Below are 23,574 nucleotides of genomic sequence, written 5' to 3'. Positions count from 1 at the left end.
TGGGATATGTGGATAATCTCAGAGCAGTACCAATAAATCCTCATTACCCCTATACACCATTAATGGCGTTGTCGTGTACTTTTTACATAAGAAAAACAATGATACTTTTTTTTAATCCCTCCACTTGAAGCCAGCGTACTTAATTCCCAAGAGTCCAACTTCAGACATCTAGAAGAAAGATAAATTTATATTAGTAACCTCTAATATAGCCTGACTGTAGATCATATTACATTTTTAAGCTCTAAGGTTTCATAATATCTTAAGGATATGTGCAGTATCTTATTGGAAAAAGGGATACCTAGCTCCCTATTGTGTCTCTCTCTCATTCTCAGACTTGGATCATTAAATTGGGCTGTAAATAGTCATTCTTCTGAGACTGAGTACACCCAGTCATTGGCTTCAAGTGAGGAAAGAAACTTTTTTCAGCACTTGTATTTTATTTTTAAAAGTGGCAGGTTGAAGGGTGTCCTGAGGTTTGGAAAGGTGGAAGTAGTCCTGATTAGATGGATCAGTGAGCAGAATACAGATAAAGGCAGTCAAGGGTGGTGCAAGGTAAATTGCACTGATCTCTTGGTTCTTCAGTTTATTAATTGGATAGCATATTACATATTAATTGGATTTATAAGTGGTATAAATACAGATGTGTCTACAAACATTCCCACACGCTATGCTGCCGCTATAATAGTTCAGTGAACATTATTATGTAGAAACTTTTCAGAATGGGGCAAAGCTATCTTTAAGAAGCTAATTCCTTGTGTTGTGCACTTCATCTCTGAAAATGGGACTTCCAGACTTTTGTTTTGCTTCAGCCCAAACAAATATTTAGATAAATCAACTTCACACATTATCTATCTAAAAAAAAAAAAAAATCCAGAGTTTCATATTTCTCAAATCCTATATTGCAGCGGAGCCCTTGCATTTGGTTTTGAATTATTTTCATGCTACAGCCATGTAAAGATTTTGTCCCCTGGCTTTTATAGACATTGCCATTAATAATTATATGGATATTTTGGGGAGTTATCTGTATCTGCAAATTTCATAAATTATAAGTAAATATTAACTGGGATACAGCTTTGATGTTAACCTTCATAACAAAGTTAGTGATGCTAACTTCAGGTCATTTAAGAGCATAGCTAAATAGGGTTAAATTTAAAGTAGAAATAATGTTGTGTGACAGTAGTGCAGTCCTAATAAGATATCAGCAGGTTTCTCCTAAAGCAGGGACTCAGTGTTCAAGGAAGTTCTCTGCAAGAGAGGAAATTTTAAAGGGTCAAGGGTACAGTCCTATATCTTTGATATAACAGTAGTAGAAAGTGTCTAATACTGACCAGTATTTCTGACTTTTTTTTTCTTTCAGGCTGCTGAACAAAAAACCAAAGGTAAATTAACACTTACTATCTTATTGTGAAATATTTGATATGTTTGAGTTTGTTTTGAATGCATTTCTGATTTTTCCATAAATATATAGTCTTACTACTTACATTAGAAAATGTTCTTGTATTTTTCCACAGACTTGTGGGTGTTGTCTTTGGTATAATACTTCCTTTGGGTGTATTTGCTGTTTTACTATTTTTTTAAACTATAAAAGGCATCTAGCCTATGGTTTAGATGTATGACTCGATCATTATCAACTACAAAATCACAACATATGTTGGTCTGTTTAGTAGTAGTTTAATTTAGGGAGCCTAATGTAGAGGCAAATGTGATTTTTTTTCCCCTTCTAATTTTTAGTGGTCATCTAATGAAAATGGATCAGGATAATTTTCAACTGTTTATCATGCATTAAGACTTTCTGTACCTATGTCTCTTGGTTGATTTAACTAGGAAAATCATTTATCTCAGTTACTTTGAATAGATTTAAAATTAGTAGTTTCCCTTTAAAGATACAATTTTTGCATCATTCATCAGTTTTGGATCTTGTGCTCGGTGCAAAAGCTCTCAGGATTTAAGATTATTGGGCAGAGGCAATGGGACTTACGTAATGATCTACCTTCCTGCAAATGCTTAATAGCCAGGACTCCTACCTCTGCTCACCTTGGAAACATTCTTGAGCATAATCAGTGAAGAAACTTCACATGGGAGGTGCACTTCTTCATTTTGGCTATTAAACCCACCTAGTGAGTTGAAGACTTCAGGTATGCTTTTCGACATGCAGCCCTCCTTGCCTTCTGCTCAGATCCTGTTCTTATGTGATTTGGAAAACCTTGTTTCTCTTGTTACCACTGGTTCAGGAGCACTAATATGGCACCTTTTTCTGGAATTATTGGAATTATTCTGGAATCTGTTTGACCCAGGTTTTCTGTTTTGCATAGAACATTTCAGCACCTTATTTGCCTTGGCACTCTTCACAGCCACAGCTTGTTACCTCAAGATTTTGATTCTCTGCACTTCAGAATTACTTCAACTCCAGAGGCTATTGGTTTCAAGTGCTTCTTGTTTCACTATATCATGTACTGCTGTGACCCTTTGAGAAGAAGGAAGACCACATAGAATCTTCAAATAATGCCTGTGTAGCAAAATGAGTATTGCTGAATATGAGACCTGGCCAAGTCACCCCTTATCTCTAAGACTGCCTCAAAGACCACAAGGCTGTCTTTGATTCTTCCCTCTTGCTCCATGTCATGAGCTGTTTAGTGCATTTTGCACTGAGATTTTTGCCTACACCCATAGAATTCTCCTTAGCACAAGCACTGGCCCTGACACTGATACCCCTAGCACCTTTTGGTTTAGAAGTTCTCTGCACAGCCCCTGGATTTAGTGTGTGCAAGCAGCTCGCATGCTCCCCGACAGGAGTCCTTCCACACAGTGGTGTGTCTTCTGTCTGGGAGTGTGCAAGCTGTTTGCGCACACTAGCACAACCAGGAACAGCTGCCAGTGAGCCTGTTGCCTGCCACAGTGGGCAGGGCTGAGGGTAGTACAGCTGCTGGTGCATGTTGTTGGCTCCTGGGATCAGTGGCCCAACATGCTGCTGCTTTTGTCGCTGTGGTTCCCAGTAGAGTCTGTGGTAGACTGAGAATCCTTGCTCAGTAAATATCTTTAGAAATGGAGAAATTAATTGCATTGTAATTCTGTTTCCTTCAAGGTGCCTTTCAGGACTCTCACTATTTATGGCCCATAGGTATCAAAAGCCTTGTAGCACAAGCCTCAGGAGTGAAAATCCTGCAAGGTATCTTCAGAAAAGCAAAATAATAAGGAAAGTGACTTCCAGTATAATAATAATTAGGTGTTCTACAGTAGGCCAGAATCTTGTCCCAATGAAGTTAGAGAATAGTCATGAGTTGGTACAGTACCTCCATAAACAAGTACCGTGAAGGGAATATAACAGGGTTCTGTCATTGTAAATGGAATACATAATTGACCAAGTTTGTTTTCCAAGAGTAAAGCCCTTGATTTCAGGGTGGATTGATTTAAATAAGTGCAATTTAATTAAGACACCAATTTTAATGCTGATTTGAATCAGTAAGCAAGAATTGTGTAATTTGTTTTCTGAATTCGTACTTTTCAGTTATTTTCTGAATGAAGGTTGGTTCTTATTAGTTGATAAAGATGTGGTTAAAACATGTTGATTTGCAACTAAACATTCCCCTAAATCCGGTGCTGCTTTTTGCTAATCAGGGTACACTATGTCTATACACATTTATTTAAGATCTTATATAAGACCTTATATAGTGTATCTTGCATGTATTCAGAGTCTTAATTTTGACATTTTTAATGTTAGAAAATAATGAATGATACGTTTCTTAAATTGATTAATTTGTTTCTTGTGATGTAAGTCTGTTTAGATGGAAATTCAAACAAATACACAAACAGTATTTTAATTTTATTAAATAAAACTACATTACAAGTCTGGATACTCATGATTCTCCCCTCCCCTTCCCCCCCTCCCCCCAAACATGTTTTGCACATAATACTAACTGGTTTATTAAAGGCAGTATTGTCTGTAATTAATGCAATTACTGATTTGTTTTTTGTCACCATGTCTTTCAAGATTTTAGAACTAGTCTATCTCACCCTTTCATATCTAGTTTTCAGTCCTAAATTGGAGGAGGAAAACAAGCTGTCATGCTTTTTCAGCTCCAAATCAACTTTTTATCTTTTACTGAACTAGTCATTGAACTGAACTAGCTGAATAAACTGAAATAAAGAAAATATTCTCTCTGCACATGCAGGGGAAGCTGATGCTATCAAAAGCTGGTTTAGCACATCAACAAATTTTGGTTCCAGGTGCTTAGCCAGTGACTTCCACCAGTTCAGTGATTTGACTTCCTTTAAAATTTTACAGCAAACGTACTGCTTAATCTTGTTTTTTTGTATTCAGTTAAAATGATTTTAATAGATTATAATTTTTTATCTTTTAAAATAGGTTATCAGTTTAAAAGTTTAAAATAAAATGGGCTGCTTTTTTAAAAATAGCCCTTCATTTAATTTAAATAAAATTTGATATTTTTGATATTTTTAATTATTGATTTTCCCCTGCTAGATTTATGATTTTTGGACGTATTCTGATAGTGTGGGGCATCAAGAACTCAGGCACTAGTATGAGTGGGTAAATGAGAAAGGAGCTATCGGAAGACAGGTTTGGGTGGACCAGAAAGAGTGTATGATCTGTAGAAGATGATGAAGGTAGAGATGTAGGGAGATACAGTTTTGCATTTGCCTTGAATGTGAAGAGACGCTTGTATTTCAGCCAGTGACGTAATCTGGAAAGGGGAGACATAGTTGTGGAATAAAGTGGGTCTTTGAAACAATGTTCTGGATGGAAATAGAAAGGGTACGGACCTCCAAAAGGCAGGACAAATTAGAAGAAAAATTCAGTGCAAAAGATTATTTTATTTTGGTTCTCATGGTAGTATTTTTTTTATTAATTCATTTCCTTTAAATTCATTCATCAAACAGTTGTGTATTCTATGTTTAAAAACCACTGTCTGAGACTTCATATATTGAGAGAAAAGAAAATATTAACATAGTTGAACCTTGAATTACTTAGCTTTGTAAACACACACAACTGAATGTCAGTATCAAAAAGATTATTGTAGCTGATAACTATTTCTGTGTTCTCACCACACTACTTCCCACTAGATGTGTTGCATCTTCTACTTCAGTGGCAGTTAACAACACCAACGCTTAACATACCTACATCTTTTGGCATCTTCAGGGACTTTTTCCATCTTGCTAAGACTCCTTTTAGTTACAAACATCGTATTAGCAGCAGCTGTTTAATTTTCTCTGACTTAAATGACAGGAGTAAACCAAGAAAGGATAAGATGTTAAAACTGCTGTTGTGAATTACATAGGCAAAGTTGTTCCATACCATTTCTTCCTGTTCAATTGCTTGTTCTGATGGGAACAGAAGAGTGCTTTGAATATTTAGGCACCTTCTTGCCTGACCAAAGTAGCAGCTGATCAGATGCGATTCACCCTGGAAAGACGAAGGAAGTTTCTCCCACCGAAACTGTGCAGAGGAGAATGAATCCATGATATAGGGTCAAGAAACACCACAGAACTGACCAAGGCGCAAGTGACTTACTTTTCTAGTCTGTTAGTTTGCCATTAGTAAATCAAGAACTAAAGAAAATGTCTTAGAAGACATCCAGATGATGCTGAAAGTCTCCTTCACAGAACAGTCCAGAACATGGTATGACTCTTGAAAGTTGTTAGTATAGTAGTCTAGATGACACACCAGAATTAAAAAGTTAATACTTTCAAAAGCTTTGCCTGTTTAGACCCTCCTTAGATTGAGACATGGCAGACAGTAAGGAGTTTATTGCTGTCCTTGAGAAACGTTAGACTCTCGCTTTCAGGCATTACTCTTCAGAGGGCAAACTACCTGCTGTCAAACTGAAAGGATGTATCTAGTGTGGTCTGATAGGGGTCTGTCCTAGATCTGGTACTAGTCAATATTTTCACTAATGACTTGGGTAATGGAGTGGAGAGTGTGCTTATAAAATTTGTGGATGATATGAAGCTGGGAGGGCTGGCTGGCACTTTGGAGGACAAAATTGGAACTCAAAATGACCGTGACAAATTGGAGAATTGGTCTGAAATCAAAGATGAAATTCAGTGATGGCAAAGGCAAAGTACTACACTTAGGAAGGAAAAGTCAAATGCACAAAAATGAGGGGCTGGGGAGCACGGGCTAGGCAGTAGTACTGCTGAAAAAGATCTGAGGGGTTATAGTGGATCACAACTTGAATATGATCAACAATGTTATGCAGTTGGAAAAAGGGCAAATATCATTCTGGGGCATATTAACAGGAGTGTCATATGTAAGACCAGAAAGGTAATTGTCCTGTTCCACTCAGCACTGGTGAGGCCTCAGCTGGAGTACTGTGTCCAGTTATGGGCACCACGTTTTAAGAAAGATGTGGGCAAATTGGAGTCCAAAGGAGAGTAACAAAAATAAGAAGTTTAGAAAATATGACCTATGAGGAAAGATTAAAACATGGCATGTTTCTTTTGGAGAAAAGAAGGTTGAAGGGAGACCTGATAAGTCTTCAAATATGTTAGAGGACCGTGATCAGTTATTTCTCCATGTCCACTGAATGTAGGACAAGAAATAATGGGCTTAATCTGCAGCAAGAGAGGTTTAGGCTAGATATTAGGAAATCCTTTCTAACTATAAGGATAGTTAGTACTGGAATAGGTTACCAAGGGAGATAGTATAGTCCCCTTCATTGGAGATTTTTAAGAACACGTTAGACAAACGCCTGTCAGGGATGGTCTAGATATACTTGGTCCTGCCTCAGTATAGGGGGCCAGACTAGATGACTTCTCAAGGTCCCTTCCATCCCTACATTTCTGTGATTCTTTTCTTTTTAAAAAATGTCTCTAGTATTCATGGCTCTTGAGAATTGCTTGCCCTCAATATTTTAATCTCTCCCTTAATTGAAGGGAAGTCACTTCAGGGAGGTCACTACAGAAACAGGCTTCTCTGCTGAGGATACCATACCATACTTGTTTTCAGGTGATTTTTTTTTTTTTTTAAAGCTAGAGAATGTTATCGTGAGCATCCTAGATGACTTCAGCTGCCATGGCAGCCTCTTTCGTGAACTGTCTTTGTGATTAGCACTTGGTTAGGGACTTGGTTTAGTTTTGGGAATGGCCTGATGTGCATCCATGCATCAGTAATACTAGAATTTTGCAATAGGTATAGGACCAGTAGGTCAGTAACTATTATACAAATTAATGTTATGCAGATTAGCACCATTTTTATGGAATAATACCTTGCACGGTATCCAGTGGTTTCTAAAAGCACTGACATCCCAACAGTTTTGTAAAACAATCGGTTATATTTTCTTTTAGTAGCTGTAATTGCAGGCAGGATAGCAAATACCCTTAGTAATATGTGAGTCTCGGTTTCCCTTCAGCCACAGTCTCAGTGGTGACATTTGATATAGCCTTTTCCTTTGCCTGTATCTCTGCTATTCCTGGTATTCCATAGAGATGCGTTTCTAAGTGTGGAAGGTAAGGGTTAATGGAGCGTTCAGGTTGTGTAGTTGTAATTGTGGAAATCTGTAGGCAGCAAACCAAAACCACGGGAAAATTCATTGTAGTTTCTAATATCACATACCTGCATGAGGAAAGTATATCTACCAATATGGTATTTATAATGGAATCTGCTGATGGTGGTGTTTCTAGACAGTATGGGACTCTGAAAACCCTAGGCTAACATAACTTCCCATTTGTTTTGCTTTTGCAAACCATTTGTCTTTCAATCTCATTTTGATGCCAATCTTGGAATATGTTTTAGCATTTCAGTATGGCTTTTGGTCACAAGTTAGTCAGTTGAAATGTATCATAGTCCAGTGTCAACACTTGTCATGGAAAACTGCTACAAGAACGTAGAGTGAAGTGATACACTCGGTGTTATGAGAAGCATATTTATATCTCCTGGCATATTGCATCATACTGTGTCAGCCAAAACCTGTCGATAAAGATGGTGGGAAATGACAGACTCTGTAGCTGCCACCTAGTTGGATGAATGAGTGAGTCTTCATGTGTCAGGCAAACTGTATGCAGGAGTTTCTCATCCATTTTCTTCTCCCAAGATGCAGGCAGGCTTCACCAGTTGTTCTGGTCTTACTGGAAGATGGGTCTCTTGAGGCATTATCTTTCTTCCAGGTCTCAGCAGAGCTCCAGCATGACAGACCAGGGAAGAAAAAGGAAACTTACTCCAAAAAGAAGCCAGGAAAGAAGGGCCAGATAATGTCTCTCCCCTGCAATATTAGGCATTCAGTGCATTCTCCCTATCCAGTCCTTCTACCTTTACTCCTGGGGGAATTCTGTGCCAAAAATTAAAAATTCTGCTCATAGTATTTTAAAATTCTGCAAAATTCAACATATTTTATTTTTCAAAATAAAACAATATAATTACACCAGTTTCAATTATTTTGGTAATTTGTTTCAAAATACCTGTCAGCAACTGTGTCTGTAACAATGCAGACAAAAAAGATTCAGGAAATGTTTCTTGACAAATAGATTCCTTACTAGGAATACTAATACATAATTCTGTGTAATAATTCATTTAAACTACAATACAGAAACATATTTCCTGCACCCCTCAAAAGCAGTGCAAAGGCTTGGGGGAGTCAGGAGTAATGGAGGAGCTGAAGGAGAGGGAAGCAATTGCTGGGAAGCAGCCTGCGTGTGAACTTGGCGGGTTGTTGGGTGTGGGTGGGAGAAGTATGTAGCAGAGTTTTTGGGGGGCAGGGAGGGATTGTTTGGGAGCTTCCAACATGCAAAGCCTGGTTGATCCCTAGCCTCTCATTCAGGCACATCTGCCCATGTGTCCTTGCACCCCCACTCAGCCACCCCTCCTCCTCCTCCTCCTCTACCCATGTATCCCTGCATCCCCCTCCCCCGAGGGGCCCTGCACCCCCACTCAGCCACCCCGTATCCCCATGTATCCCTGCACTCCCCTCCCTGTCCCCATGTGTCCCTGTGTGCCCACTCCCATTCAGCCCCCACCCTAGTCTATCCCCCCATTAGCATTTCTGAACCCCAGTCTGAACCCCCAGCAACCCCATATGCCCCACGCTGTCTCTGCCCCTCCCCCCCCAATTCCTCCTGACCCAGTCTCATGGGCAGGATACTGTGAGGAAGGCAGCCTCTTTTCCCTTCCCTATCTGCAGCTGGGGCTGCTCCTGCCCAGGAGCAACTGCTCTCTGCTCTGGCATCACAGCGCCCCCGAGTGGGTGAAAGGAGTAACTGCAGCACTTTTCTGGAAGAATGTATTTTCTGCAGTGGGGAAAAATCTGTTTAGCACATGAATTCTGCGCAGTGGCGCAAAATTCCCCAGGAATATACCTTCCAGGCCTGGGCAGGGGTGATAGAGTGGCTCTGATCTGGCCCTGACGCTGCAATACTTCAGCAGCTCCTGTAGAATATGGGGATCAACCTGACAGCTTCTAAAAAAAAAAACCAGACTTCCAAGAGTGGGGCCTTCAGAAGGACCAAGACTGGGACAGACAACTTGTGATTTGAACTGTTCTACATATTATCCCAGCAGAATTATTTAAGTTTCATCTGAGTAGCCCAGAGTCCTGAGATGTGTAGGCTTGCTGATATGTGATGGGGAAACTTTGACAAGTATACTTTACAGACTGCTCAACTTTGTATATATGAACTGTATTCCTCTGTCCTGACTTCTTATATGGGAAAAACTTTTGTATGAAAACAGGATCTTTTGATTTAGAGCTCTGTTTCTGTTGCTCATTCTCCACTTGAAATCATCTATAACATCTTGCTCATTCTCCACTTGAAATCATCTATAACATCTTAAATAGTTACTGTGGAAATAAATCATTCAAGAAGATTGACTTCAGGTGAGGACTAAACAGCAGGAGTTAAGCTTTTAAAGATCCTTATTACATGCAAAAATTGCTTGTACTAAAAAAGACTTAGACCAAATTGTCTCTAAATGGAATGTTTTCCAATTTTCCATGAGGTATCAGCTGCTTTGTCTCACTATTGGCCTTTTGCACTGTGTCAAAAGGTTTTACTGTTCTGCGGCACACTAATGAATCTTTTACATCATAATTCAATACCAACTGTCTTCTATTGTCATTGTAACTAATTAGGTTTCTTTTCACATTGTAATTTAATGCCTGTTGATTTGTGGTAATAGTGGAACACAATGCCTGCAGCTTTCTTGTATGTGAAGGTACTGTTGTGATAGCTATTTCTTTTTTAATTGCTTGAAACTGTCAAGTTTAATATCAGTTTCCTAAGTAGCTTTGAGACCGTTTTCTCATCTAGACTTCTGTTTGTTTTTGTGTTTCTTTTTCAAATTTAGAGATGTATTTCTCCACTAATTTCTTGATTCTGCCCCTTGCTTTCCTACTTAGATGTCCTATACTACTGTGGTAGAAAAATGGGAAATTAGTGTCCACTTCTTCTGTAAAAGTATTGTTGCCAGTCCTTTTCTTGCTATATGTTTGATCCACTCCCCCATACACCCAGGTTCTGTTTCTGCAATAATTAGTTGTACACCTAAAATTCATGCATTCTCAATCCTTCAGAAATACATAAACAGTTTAATTTTTACATGAGAATTATGGGCTCCAAGACCCTACACCCCCACTCAGCCACCCCGTATCCCCATGTATCCCTGCACTCCCCTCCCCATCCCCATGTGTCCCTGCGCGCCCACTCCCATTCAGGCTCTGTTTATGCAATAATTAGTTGTACAGCTAAAATTCATGCATTCTCAATCCTTCAAAAATACATAAACAATTTAATTTTTACATGAGAATTATGGGCTTCAAGACCCTCAAGTGTGTTCTTTAGCCAGTTTCTGTATTTTTTTAATTGAATGGGATGGTGATGTCAGTACTCCCACCACAGCAATTGAAAGAGAGTTAGTGAGATTTAGGAAGAAAAATCTGAAATGTGTACTGATATGGTAGATCATTTTTCCTTCCAACATACTAGAGAAGCACTGCCTCAATCTTGAATAAACACTATACATAACAGGTATGCTTAGGAAGAGGAGAGCAAGAAACCAAACCAGAGAGTTTATACTTACTGTTTTTTTGTAACTCTTGTAAAATGCTCAGATACTACAGTGATGAGTGCTGTATAACTAGGTAGATGTTATGTTGAAAAGAGAACAATGTTCCTTCAGTGTGCAACAAGTGTTTCCTTTAGCTTCCATGGTATGTAATTCCAGAGATCCAGAGGAGTTGAGAGGTGTAGAAGTGTCTTACTGTTTTCTGCATCCTGACAATTTAAATATAAGTATAGGTTTCCATATTGAACTGGTGTAGTGTCTGACTACATCTATGAGGGTCTGATGATAAAAGTCAGGAACTGAGATGGCAATTGCTTGGTAGAGGGTAATGGGTTAGGAACCAGAAATGGAAGATTTTCTATGAATGTTATGCTAGTATTTTCAAAGTAGCCTGAGGAGATAAGCATGCAAATCCCATTGACATTCAATAAGAGTTGGATGCATTAGACCTTTAGGTTCCTCTGAAAATCCCAGCTTAAGGGTTTGTGCCATATCTGAGTAAGTATAGACAAAGCAGTTGTGCAAGAGTTATACATACTTTTAAGTTAGGTAGAGGTTTCAAAGAAACCTACTAAAATAAAATGTAGGTACCAAACTACATGGGGTGTGTGTTGAGGAGCAATGTGAGAACAGATCACAGGAAGTGTGTGTTAGTGTATTTACTACTGTAGTGATGGAAGCTTTCTCCTCCCTAGGGATCATGTTCCTTGCTCAAAATGGAAAACAGAACATTTATGGATTTCATACTGAACAGCTGCCTTCTTAACTATATGAACAAGTGAACTAGAAAAAGTTCCTGTCCAAGTTTTGAGTAACACTTCGGAACTGAAAATGTAATGATAGAGAATTTAAGCACTAGTGACAAAACATAATCAGATTTGTAATGGGAACTAAAGTGAAGCAAAAAAGATAATTTGTTCTGCTACCAGATATTTTGGCACTATGCAGGAAGCAATCAATGGGAAGAAAGTGAGAAAACAGGAGGCAAGGAAAACATTCAGAGGTTAAACTACATATGTGTTTTACTGTAGCAATAAATATATTTTAAATAAACATATATAGTGTGAAGAAAGGAAGACTACAAGTCAAGGTAAGAAAGTGGAATAGGATAGAAAACATCCTGTAAAGTGGACTGGAAAATCAGACTGTTTAGTCTTCAAATACAGTTTTAAAAGCAGTAGAAGTTCAGAATGAATATAAAATTGTACAAATGGTTGAGAAAGAGGTTTTCAAAGAAACTAGAGGTCATTGAATGAGATGAGGTCTCTTAAGAAATAATGCTAATTTATTGATGGAAGAGTGATGACCTGACCAGCATAGAAAAAAGGGGGGTTGTGTCGGGTGAGGGGGAGGGCAGAGAATGTAACAGTTTTTATTTGGTTCTGTATTAGTATTTAACTAGAGTTTTATACCTATTTAACTTTTAGACCCAGCCCCTGTGATTTCTGCGCCTCTGTGTTTCTGTGTAATTAAAATCTATCTTTCTTTAGGGAACTCAAAGTTCAGGTCTTTATGGGGAGGAAGCCGTCAGCCTGTGCCCAAACTCTCTTAAGTGTCTTCCTTTTAGAGGGTCTGCCTTGTTCTCCAGTACTCTGTTCTGCTGTGCTCTTGGACTTTCCTCTAGTCTTCCTGGTTTACTTGTCGGTCTCCACGCTTTCAGCAGGGCCTCTTTTAGGAAGCAACAGCACACTTCCTGGAGTTAATGCTCCCTTGGAATGAGCTTAGCCTGACCTATATGGGACCCAGACCCTTCCCACTCCCAGCAGCCTCTGCAAGGATTAGTGGTTAGTTTAAAATGAGCTGGACCCAACTCTAGTTCAGAGTTCCTAGGGTAGATCAATATCTATGGCTGCTTCTCAGAGGACTTGTATTTTTTGGTTTCTGTCCGGTGACAGTTCACTCTGTTTCTTTCACCCTTAAAAGAGATGCTGAACCACTAGCCATTGACAGACTAATGGGAATATCTTAAATTGTATAAAATCAACATACATTCATGAAAGGAGCAAATCTTGCTGAACTTCTTTTTAAAGAAGGGTCAAAGTTGAACATGGAAACTATGGACTTTGATTTAAAATAGAATATTTTGTGCAGTATTTTATGACATTTCAAAGGGTTGTTTGAACAATGCTGAAGAAGTGAGAAGATTAATTGGTACCACAAAGATTAATATTGAGAGTACAGTAGAATCTCAGAGTTACGAACACCAGAGTTATGAACTGACCGGTCAACCCCACAATCTCATTTGGAACTGAAAGTATGCAATCAGGCAGCAGCAGAGGAGAGAGAGAGAGAGAGAGAAAAGAAAATGCAGTACAGTACTGTGTTAAATGTAAACTACTAAAAAGATAAAGGGAAAGTTTTTTTAAAAAAAGATTTGACCAGGTAAGGAAACTGTTTTTCATTTAAATTAAGATGGTTAAAAGCAGTACTTTTCTTCTGTAAAAGTTCTGTAAAGTTTCAAAACTGTTTTAAGTCAATGTTCAGTTGTAAACTTTGGAAAGAACAACCATAATTGTTTTGTTCAGAGTTACGAACAACCTCCATTCCCAAGGTGTTTGTAACTCTGAGGTTCTACTGTAGTTGTATTTACCTGACTGTAGTTGTATATACTCTGTATATGTTCTACTGTAGTTGTATATACTCTGACTGAGAGAACAAGGCAATGTGCCGAAAAATAGTACAAAGATAGTGCTAATGGACCATAAAATTGGGTGAATTGTGTAGAGTAGATGTTGCATTTTGATGTGCAGAAGTGTTAAAAGTTACTGAGGCCAGTGACAAATATGAAAGAAACTGATAAAATGGCCCTTGGATATGAGTCATGTAACTGCAGGGGAAACTGTATTCCGCTTTAAGAGTGCGGTGACTAATAACTTTCACTTTACTTCCTGTCTATGAACTTTGTTGTTTTTGCAGTCAGTTGCTGTAACAATGAGAGATATTTCCATCGCTCTTCTGGAGTGAGAGGAAAGGAAAGGAAATTGTTATGTGGCCAGATTCTGGGTATAGAAGTGTGCAATTAATACCTCTCAGTGTATTTGAAGCCTTGTTTTTATACTGTTTTATATTTGGGTATTGGTGTTTTAGAAGGGAAGGTATCCGTTCTAAGTAAATATAGGATGGAATAATCTGTCCAAGGAGCTTTACTTATATAGTCAATTAAAAGGTTAAGTTATCCAGGGTCACTTATTCCATTTTAGAATCCTACAATGATGTATTAAGTTTCTTTTATTCTGAACAAAACAGAGTTATTCAGTTAATTCTCTAATAAAATGCAAAATCCACTGCATTGTTTCATAGTGTATAGTGTAATGCATAGTTAGCTCCATCAAATATTGTGTGCACAGTTGTAGTTTGCTGTAAAATGTGCCCAATTTCTACATACCTTAGCGACCATTTTCTGCTGCAGCCTCAGGAAAGAGAGATTAGTAAGCAGAAAAAAGGTCTCCTGTGGGTGGGTGTATGTAGTGTGTTGTCAATTAAACATCACAAAGGGGTCTCAAGTGCAGCTAAATGTTTTCATTTATGACTTGAAGCACAGAACTCCTCCAGAATAAACAAACGTACGTTCCCAGCAGAGGAGGTGCTTTGAAAGATATGTGGCTTCTTCTGAAGTTACTGATCCCATGTTAGAAAGCGCTCCATTCACAACTTACACTCATATTTCAATTAAAAAAAGGATTAAACTCTAAATTTTCAGAAGAGATGAGAAACTTAGGCATTTCTCAGTTACAGAAGAGCTCCGTGTTGCTCGAAAGCTTCTCTCTTTCACCAACAGAAGTCAGTCCAATAAAAGAGATTACCTCATACTCCTTGTCTGTCTCATATTTTCTGAGGCATCGGCCACTAAGGTTTATTGTAGTAAGCTGAATATTTAATATTTCATTGGCCACTACTGCAGAGTTGTGTGACTAAAAAAGGTTTTCAGAGCTCTGATGAGAAATGAGGGTTGCTTCCTGTTTAACTGGAGTAAAGTGCTGCAGAATTGGATGATGTGGGGAGAGCGTATACTTTTATCACATACTGGGTGTACTTCCACATTATTGGATTTTTTTTATGGTACTGCATTTTAGAAAATGGCTAATGAACTACACAGCTTGCTAGAATTTACTATAATTGTATAAACTTACTATTTTATATGTACTTGATGAATAGGTTCTTCTGATAAAGATTTTGTAAATCAAAGTATTCTTCTATAACATTCAAGTGTTCTGCACTCTGGTAAATAGCAGCCATTAGATCGGAGTGGGCAAACTTTTTCACCCGAGGGCCACATCTGGGTGGGAAAATTGCTTGCAGGGCCGGGGCAGGGGGTTGTAGTGTGGGGTGTGGGAGGGGGTGCGGTGTGCAGGAAGGGGCTCGGGCTGAGGTGGGGTGCGGGGTGTATGAGGGGGCTCAGGGAAGGGGGTTAGGGTGCAGGAGGGGTGTGGAGTGCAGGAGGGGGCTCAGGGCAGGGAGTTGGGGTGCGGGATGTGGCGGGGGCTCAGGATGTGGAGTTGGGGTGCAGGAGGGGGCTCAGGGTGGGGAGCTGGGGTGAAGGAAGGGTGTGAAGTACAGGCAGGGGGCTTAGGGCAGGGAGTTTGGGGGCAGAGTGCAGGAGAGGTTCAGACTCTGGCCCAGCGCCACTTACCTAGAGCAGATCCGGGGTGGCAGTGATGCACACCGGGGCCAGGGCAGGCTCCCTGCCTGCCGGCCCCAGCCCTGCGCTGTGCCACTCCGGGAAGCAGCTGGTGGGGACGGGGGGCACAGAGGGCTCCTCGAGTTTCCCTCGCCTGTGGGTACCTCCCCCGAAGCTGGCCAATGGGAGCTTCGGGGGAGGTACCCACAGGCAAGGGAAACACGTGGAGCCCTCTGTGCCCCCCCCACCCCCAGGGGCTGCAGGGATATGGTGTGGCTGCTTCCAGGAGTGGCACGGAGCCCATGGCGGTGGCAATCCCGAGGAGGCTGATCCAAAGCCCCGAGGGGCTGGATCCGGCCTGCGGGCCGTAGTTTGCCCACCCCTGCATTAGATTATTATAATCTTAATTAGTAACTATGGGGAGGCTTTTAAGAGAGGAAATGTATATACTTGTAGACTATAAACACTGAGGCTGACCCATCCTGTCCCCCTTATGGCACCGAGGGAACCATTGCTCTAATAATACACAGCTGTTCTCTGCAAATAATAGGTGATTGATTTGCTCTTCTCCCTGCACTTCTCTCATTGCCTATCCCAGCTGAAGCCCCACAGGCTTTGTCTAGACCAGGATTTAAAAATATGGTACTGTTTAACATATTCTAACACATGGTAAAAATCATGTTATAAAAGTCTGGTGTAGACAAGGCAGTGTATACTTGAACAAATGCTACACTGATTGTCTTAAAGCTTAGGTTCCCACCACTGCAGAGCACGTCAATGTAAACCATAAAAAGAAAGGATATACATAAATAAGTTGTACCTGTGTGTTCAAAGTCGGCTAACGAAAAAACAGTTTCTCCATATGCTCTGATTCTGGGTTCCCACTTCATTTCATAAAGCACAGCTATCTTTATTTTGTAAAATCTTTTTTGTCTGCAAACAAACGCAATGTTTAGTCTTATATAAAGTTTGTGAAGAATAGCAAGTGTTTCTCTGGTGACTGTATCTTAGATATTGCCAAAGCTCAGGACAAAAATAAGTGCATGTCCAGTTTTGGTTTCTTGGCAGTCTTAAGAAGCAGATGAATCTCAATATGTTGTAGAGGTCGTTGGTGGCTTACTTTTTTATTATATATACGTCTGAGGGCATTCTGCATCAAAAAAGAAAAATTATATGCACAATATTTTACAATTCTCTACATTTTATTTGTCAAATAAAAGTGGAGAGCACAGGCCACTGGCTGCACAGAGGTGGGAGATCACTCTGCAACTCTCTCCCTCCCTCCCCGGGACCTAACAGTAAGGCTGCACCCAACCATGACACAGTGCAAGGACCGGGCCTGCCCTTCCGTGCCAGGCAGCGTCAGCCTGGCAGGATCCAAGTGTGTAGGGATACAGGTGTGGGTTGAGAGGGTTCTCAAAAAGGTAGAGGCTGTTTCTCCCCAAAAGTGAGATCATCAGCAGCAGCTGTGGTGTAAATATCAAAATTCTGCAATGATTAAAACTGAGAATTTTCCACACCATCCCTCTAAATTCCTTGTCCAATTCTCATACTTTCTAAAGATAACAGTACAAGTTTGAGTCAAGAGGAGTCTTGAGTAGGTAAAAATGTGAGCCTCAACAATTGTAAATAGTATTTCAAGGAAGTAAAATAAAGTATAGCTTGGCTGTTTATGTACATCTATACATGAGATGGACATACAGAATTCTGTAAGACTAACAAATTTTATTTAAAGAAATTACTGATATGATAGTTTTGCAGTGCTTTATAATGATCCTCCTGATTGTTTTAGGATGACTCAGACTTTGTTTATTGGGGGGTTTGATTTTATGAGCTAATCTGTTTTAAGCGTTGGTTTTCAGACTTGGTCCATATATTATTGGTAGTTTATTAGTTTTACATTGCTGGTTTCTTTTTTAAGTAAAAGAATATGACTTTATATGAGCTTTTTAGTAATACAAAACGCCACTTCCTTTGTCTTGTCAAAATTATACTATTTCTTTGATTGTTTGGCTTGTTTAATCTTCTAGATAGCTGACCAATTTTTGGCTACAACACACTTATCTACCTGGACAGTTATATTTTCACTCCTGTTTGACAGTGTTTTAGATACAACATAGTTTGAGCGTGCATGTATATATTTTTATATATGTATAAAAATAGAGATGTTCATAACTTTTGCATTGTGCAGGAATAGGTAGTTTCTTGAAAATAGTTACATTTTCTCTAGTGTGTGCTTAATTTGTGTCGTTGTCATTTTGGATCCCTTACCTTGGGAAAGCCATGAATACAGGATGTGGCTCTCTTCAGAACCAGTCAGTTTCATTTCTGAATTAAACAGATAAGTGTTATATAGCTTTTGGGATTGCTGCTCCCTTCTCCCTTGCCAAATGTGCTGTTTCTAGTGCTCCTGCAATAAATGGATCAAGCTTTAGCCTTACACTTAGTTCTGGTTATGGTAGGGTGTTGTGCATTTACTAGGCTGCTGGCCAAAATGTAGCGTTGTGTACATTCCTTCGATACCCAGTGTATCAGAGCATATTAGAAAGCATTGAAGTAGTTAACTTGCATGTGAATTATCACCAGAAACAATGCAGAACCTTTTTTTAGCAGAATCCTGGTTTTGTTTTTGGAGTAAAATAACGCTGATATGTTTACATAACTAGGCTGGAACAAATTACACTTGTAAGTTATTTGGGGTGGATGTTGGACTATCTGTAGTTTGTCAGGGAACAGCAGAGTTTGATGGGAACATCTCTGAGATTTGTACAAGATTAGGAAGTGTGTTTCAGACAGTAGTCTGGTAAGATTTACAGCAGATTTATGACCTCTGACTCATCTGACTATTTATAGTGTGTGCTTGAATATCTGCCTCTGCCATCTTGCTTGTAAAGCGCTCTGTTTGTATTGAATTGCTTGACTTCCAGTAACAAAACATACCATATATCATGGCTGCTGAAGGGGGAAGGAGGCTCACTGTAACAAATGCTTCAGTTAAATCTTAATGTGTAGTCATTTGAGAATACAGTGCAGTGTATTAAGACCTTCAAGAACACAATCTAATACTCTCATTATTCTCTTTCATAAAGTTTTGTTTAGCTGCTTTTGTATTATATGCTGCTTAAATTCAGATTATAATGAAAGGCATATGGAAATAACCAAATGGCTTTCTTGTACTTTGGTGAAAAAAAGTAATGGTTTTATTTTCCACCTCAGACCAAGATTACAGGAAATACTGAATGCCTTGCAATGGAAATGGGTTTGCATGTTTTGGATGGTAACTAGATGAGGAGAAAAAGGTGAAAGTGGACAGACTCTAGGTTTTTTTGGAAATCTTGGGAGGGCAAACTTTTTTCAGTTCCAGACCTTACTACTGGTATTTATCCACTCCAGATGCAGAAAAGGACTGATTTTAGTTTTATTCTATTTGAACTCATGTTCTGCCTCCAGAGCCGTCCCTTGGGTAGGGCAAATTGGGGCGACCGCTCCGGGCCCCGCGGGCCGGTGCGATTGGCCGGCGCATTTGGTCCCAGAAGAGATGAATCTGTCACTTCCGCCCATGGGCCGGTGCGATTGGCTGGTGCGGTCGGTCCCGGAAGAGACGAATCCGTCACTTCTGCCTCTGGCCCTGCACGACCCTCTGCTCCCCTTACATCCCCCCTCCTCCCCCCCGGCCCTGTCTGCCTCTCCCAGTTCTTAATAAATTTGGAGCAAATGTGAGAAATGAAAGGAAGATGCATTGTTTTTGTAAAGAAGACTCTAGCCTCAATTGTAATGTTTGCAACATGGATTCTGATAATTTAAGTTTTTATTATGACACTATGAATGAAATATTTGTGGTCTTTCATCCTAATGTATCCTCAGTACATCAGATCTGAACTGATGGGTTATTTGTTTTCTTCCTCCTGACAAGCAGCAGCAACAATCATTGCCATCAATAACTTTTGGCACCACCTTCACTTGCTTCCTTTCTCTCTGACTTTTCCCAAATTTATTACATTTCTTTTGAGAGAAGCAGAGAAACACCTACTCCCTTGTGTTCTTCCTCACTTTAGTTTAGATGTGTGTTTTGGAAGCCTGCAAGGCAGGCTCCCACTGCGTGTGACAATAGCAATTAGTCAGTTGTGAGAAAAGTAACCTCATTTTTATTAAAATAGTATTTTTCCCTTCTTCAAGGAGTGCCAGATTCTCAGATTGCTCCTCTAGAGCTCTGAAGTTGTTTAAAAATGGATAGCTTTCCATTCTCTACAACTCTTAGAAGACCAGCCCAAAGCCAGCTTAAGTTAGAAATCATCCTGAAATAAGAAACCCACAATGGTGTGGGCCCAGTTTCCACCTATGCTATGTCTCATTTGCAAAATCCTCTTTACCCCCAGTCAGTATCTCTCTTACAGACCAAATTTGACAAGAAAATTAATGGGTTTTTATAAAAAATCTGTCTATATAGCTATTCATTTGATTATACAGCTTCATCATTGCTTGAATGAGGTGGAGGACTTCAGCAAGACAGTTGTAATCCATGATGCCCAGATCCCACTTTTTCAGGAAGAATCAGACCGTGTACTGCTTTGGGGATTACAGCTTTTGTTTGTTTGTGGCTCTGAAGAGCTTTTGAACATTTTTGGAAGTATTATGTTTACAAGGTGACTATTCTGGGGCCTATGGTCTTCTAAATCCTAAGTTTAGCATTGTAACTATATAGTATACAGTAACTCCACAATTAATGTCCTCTCTCTTAACGTTGTTTCTATCTTACGTCCCTGCTCAATTACAGAACATGCTCCATTTAAAGTTGTGCAATGCTTCGCTATAACGTCATTTGGCTGCGTGCCTTGTCCACAGCTGACAGCCCCCCATCAGCTCCCCTACACCGCTCCCCTACACTGCCTCCCGCCCGCTGGCAGACCCCACGGATCAGTGCCCTCCCACTCCTCCCCTCGCCTTCTGCCCGCAGCAATCAGCTGGCTTGTGGTGTTCAGGAGGGAGGGGGAGGAGTGAGAACACGGCGCACAGGCTCCCCCTCCCTCCCCTGCCTCCTGAAGACCACAAGCCAGCTGATTGCTGTGGGCAGGAGGCAGGGAAGGGAGGGGGGAGGCTGCACGCCGCGTCCTCGCTCCTCCCCCCTCCCTCTTGCCCCCTGAACATTGCAAGCCAGCTGATTGCTGTGGGCAGGAGGGAAAAGTGAAGATGCAGCGCACAGCCTCCCCCCTCCCTCCCCTGTCTCCTACCCGCGGCAATCAGTTGGCTTGCGGTGTTCAGGAGGCAGATGAAGGGGGAGCCTGCGCGCCATGTCCTCGCTCTTCCCCCCTCCCTCCTGAATGCCGTAAGCCAGCTGATTGCCGCGGGCACGGGAGGGAGTGGGGAGGAGCAAGGGCTCAGTGTGCAGAGTAAAGGGGAAGGGGGGATGAAGAGGCAGGTTAAGGGTGGGGGCTTGAGGGAAGAGGTGGAGTGGGCGGGCTGAGGGTTGAGCCCCCTGCCCTGGTGCTTGCAGAGTAGGGGAAGCTGCTGCTGCGCAACATGCTTCTCCTAGCCTACAGCATCTTCAGCCTCCTTGCCTGCCTCATTGTCTCCAGTGCCAGTGGGCTGTGCCTGTGTGGGGTAAGGCGGGGGCATCTCCTGACTATAGTACTGCAGTGTATGGCAAAAAAAATTTCTCTGGAACCCAACTCCCCATTTACATTCATTCTTATGGGGAAATTGGATTTGTTTAACATGGTTTCACTTAAAGTTGCATTTTTCAGGAACATAACTACAACGTTAAGTGGGGAGTTACTGTATGTCACTGCATCAAACTACAAATGCTGGGTTTTTTGTGTGAACACAGTTTTGGTGTTAAGAATATACTGTGCCTTACCTCTTATCATTTTGCATCCATCTTTTATTGGAATTCCGAAAGGTGCTGATCTCTTCCAGAGAGGGTGACCAATACAGAGTGATCAGGGGTCATTAACTTGGGGAGGGGGGTGTCTCCTCTTTAGAGTTACTATATTTCAGGTTCCCAACTTCTCAGGAGGCTTAAGAGAGCCAGCACTAGTTTCAGTGCCTAGACAGTTGGACCACAAGGAGGTTGCCACTACTACCGGGTGTCAGACACATGGTGGTCTGCACCTGGACTGTGTTTGGTGGCCCAGTGCCAGAAAGACTCTGCCCAGCCCAAGTAAACCAAGAGCATGTGGCATCCAAAGTTTGTGTGCAGTAGAGTCTGATGAGTGTCCAGCAGAGAGAGCTTATCAGGTTTGTAAAAAAAGTTTTAAACTCAATAAAACTGAACTTGCTAAATAAATAATCAAGTGAGACTCCTGAGCAGGAACAAGACTATTGCAGCTGACTGCAACAGATGTTAAAGCCCAATGTAATGGAGACACTATGGGTTCTAGGGTCTAGATTACTAGTTTTCTGAGACTTGACTTTTGAAATGAGATTAAGTCCAAAATGGTCCTTTATAGGTACCCTGTTAGTTATATGCTTTAGAAGTCATTATGTGCTATTACTGTGTATTGAAAAAAGCTCAGATCTCAGTTTAGCTCCGAAGGAGTCTGTGTTACTTCAGGTTTCAGAGTAGCAGCTGTGTAAGTCTGTATCCGTAAAAAGAAAAGGAGTACTTGTGGCACCTTAGAGACTAACCAATTTATTTGAGCATAAGCTTTCGTGAGCTACAGCTCACTTAATCGGATGCATACTGTGGAAACTGCAGAAGACATTATATACACAGAGACCATGAAACAATACCTCCTCCCACCCCACTCTCCTGCTGGTAATAGCTTATCTAAAGTGATCACTCTCCTTACAATGTGTGTGATAATCAACTTGGGCCATTTCCAGCACAAATCCAGGTTTTCTCACCCTCCGCCCCACCCCCCACAAACTCACTCTCCTGCTGGTAATAGCCCATCCAAAGTGACCACTTTCTTTACAATGTGTATGATAATCAAGGTGGGCCATTTCCAGCACAAATCCAGGTTCCCACCCCCCCCCAAAAAAAAAACAACACACACACACAAACTCACTCTCCTGCTGGTAACAGCCCATCCAAAGCGACCACTCTCCCCACAATGTGTACGATAATCAAGGTGGGCCATTTCCAGCACAAATCCAGGTCTTCTCACACACCCCCTCCCCCCCCCCACACAAACTCACTCTCCTGCTGGTAATAGCTCATCCAAACTGACCACTCTCCTTACAATGTGTATGATAATCAAGGTGGGCCATTTCCAGCATAAATCCAAGTTTAACCAGAATGTCGGGGGGAGGAAAAAACAAGGGGAAATAGGCTACCTTGCATAATGACTTAGCCACTCCCAGTCTCTATTTAAGCCTAATTAATAGTATCCAATTTGCAGATGAATTCCAATTCAGCAGTTTCTCGCTGGAGTCTGGATTTGAAGTTTTTTTTGTTGTAAGATAGTGACCTTCATGTCTGTAATTGCGTGACCAGAGAGATTGAAGTGTTCTCCGACTGGTTTATGAATGTTATAATTCTTGACATCTGATTTGTGTCCATTTATTCTTTAACGTAGAGACTGTCCAGTTTGACCAATGTATGCTCAAATAAATTGGTTAGTCTCTAAGGTACCCCAAGTACTCCTTTTCTTTTTGCGAATACAGACTAACAGGGCTGTTACTCTGAAACCTTTTCTTTTTTGTGTTACTTCAGACACTTTGGATTTTTCTTAAACTTACTGGAGGCAGGTTGGATGAGGGGTTGGTTCCAGTACCCAATGTGTGCATTCTTCAGCTTTTATTATGTACAAAGGAAAGTTTCAAGTTCTCAGATACCATGGTGCTGGATGAGGTATAAAACCTGGATAGTTTATCTGGTGGGTCCCCTATATTAAAAGCCAGGTAGCTTAGAGCAGATGATTAGTCCCTCTGAAGTCTATTCACTGCCACTCATTTCATTCATATTCTCCTACAGTTGTTGAGAGGCTCCATTCACGCTCCTTGT

At 40.7% G+C, this 23,574-nt stretch overlaps 1 protein-coding gene across 6 annotated transcripts in view; it reads left to right on the top strand.

Moving 5' to 3' along the window:
- The window catches only part of TNRC6C (trinucleotide repeat containing adaptor 6C), a 198,454-nt gene that overhangs the window by 33,188 nt on the left and 141,692 nt on the right, over positions 1-23,574 (top strand). For all 6 annotated transcript variants that reach the window (XM_084647082.1, XM_084647085.1, XM_084647086.1 and 3 more), the window contains exon 3: positions 1,358-1,379. In XM_084647082.1, the coding sequence (XP_084503208.1) occupies positions 1,358-1,379 (22 nt within the window). The remainder of the gene's footprint in view (positions 1-1,357; positions 1,380-23,574) is intronic.

The sequence above is a fragment of the Lepidochelys olivacea genome (assembly GCF_965140295.1).
Source record: "Lepidochelys olivacea isolate rLepOli2 genome assembly, chromosome: 14".
Taxonomy (NCBI): Eukaryota; Metazoa; Chordata; order Testudines; family Cheloniidae; genus Lepidochelys; species Lepidochelys olivacea.
Note: the sequence above shows the minus strand (reverse complement) of the source record. Positions and strands in the feature narration are given on the sequence as shown.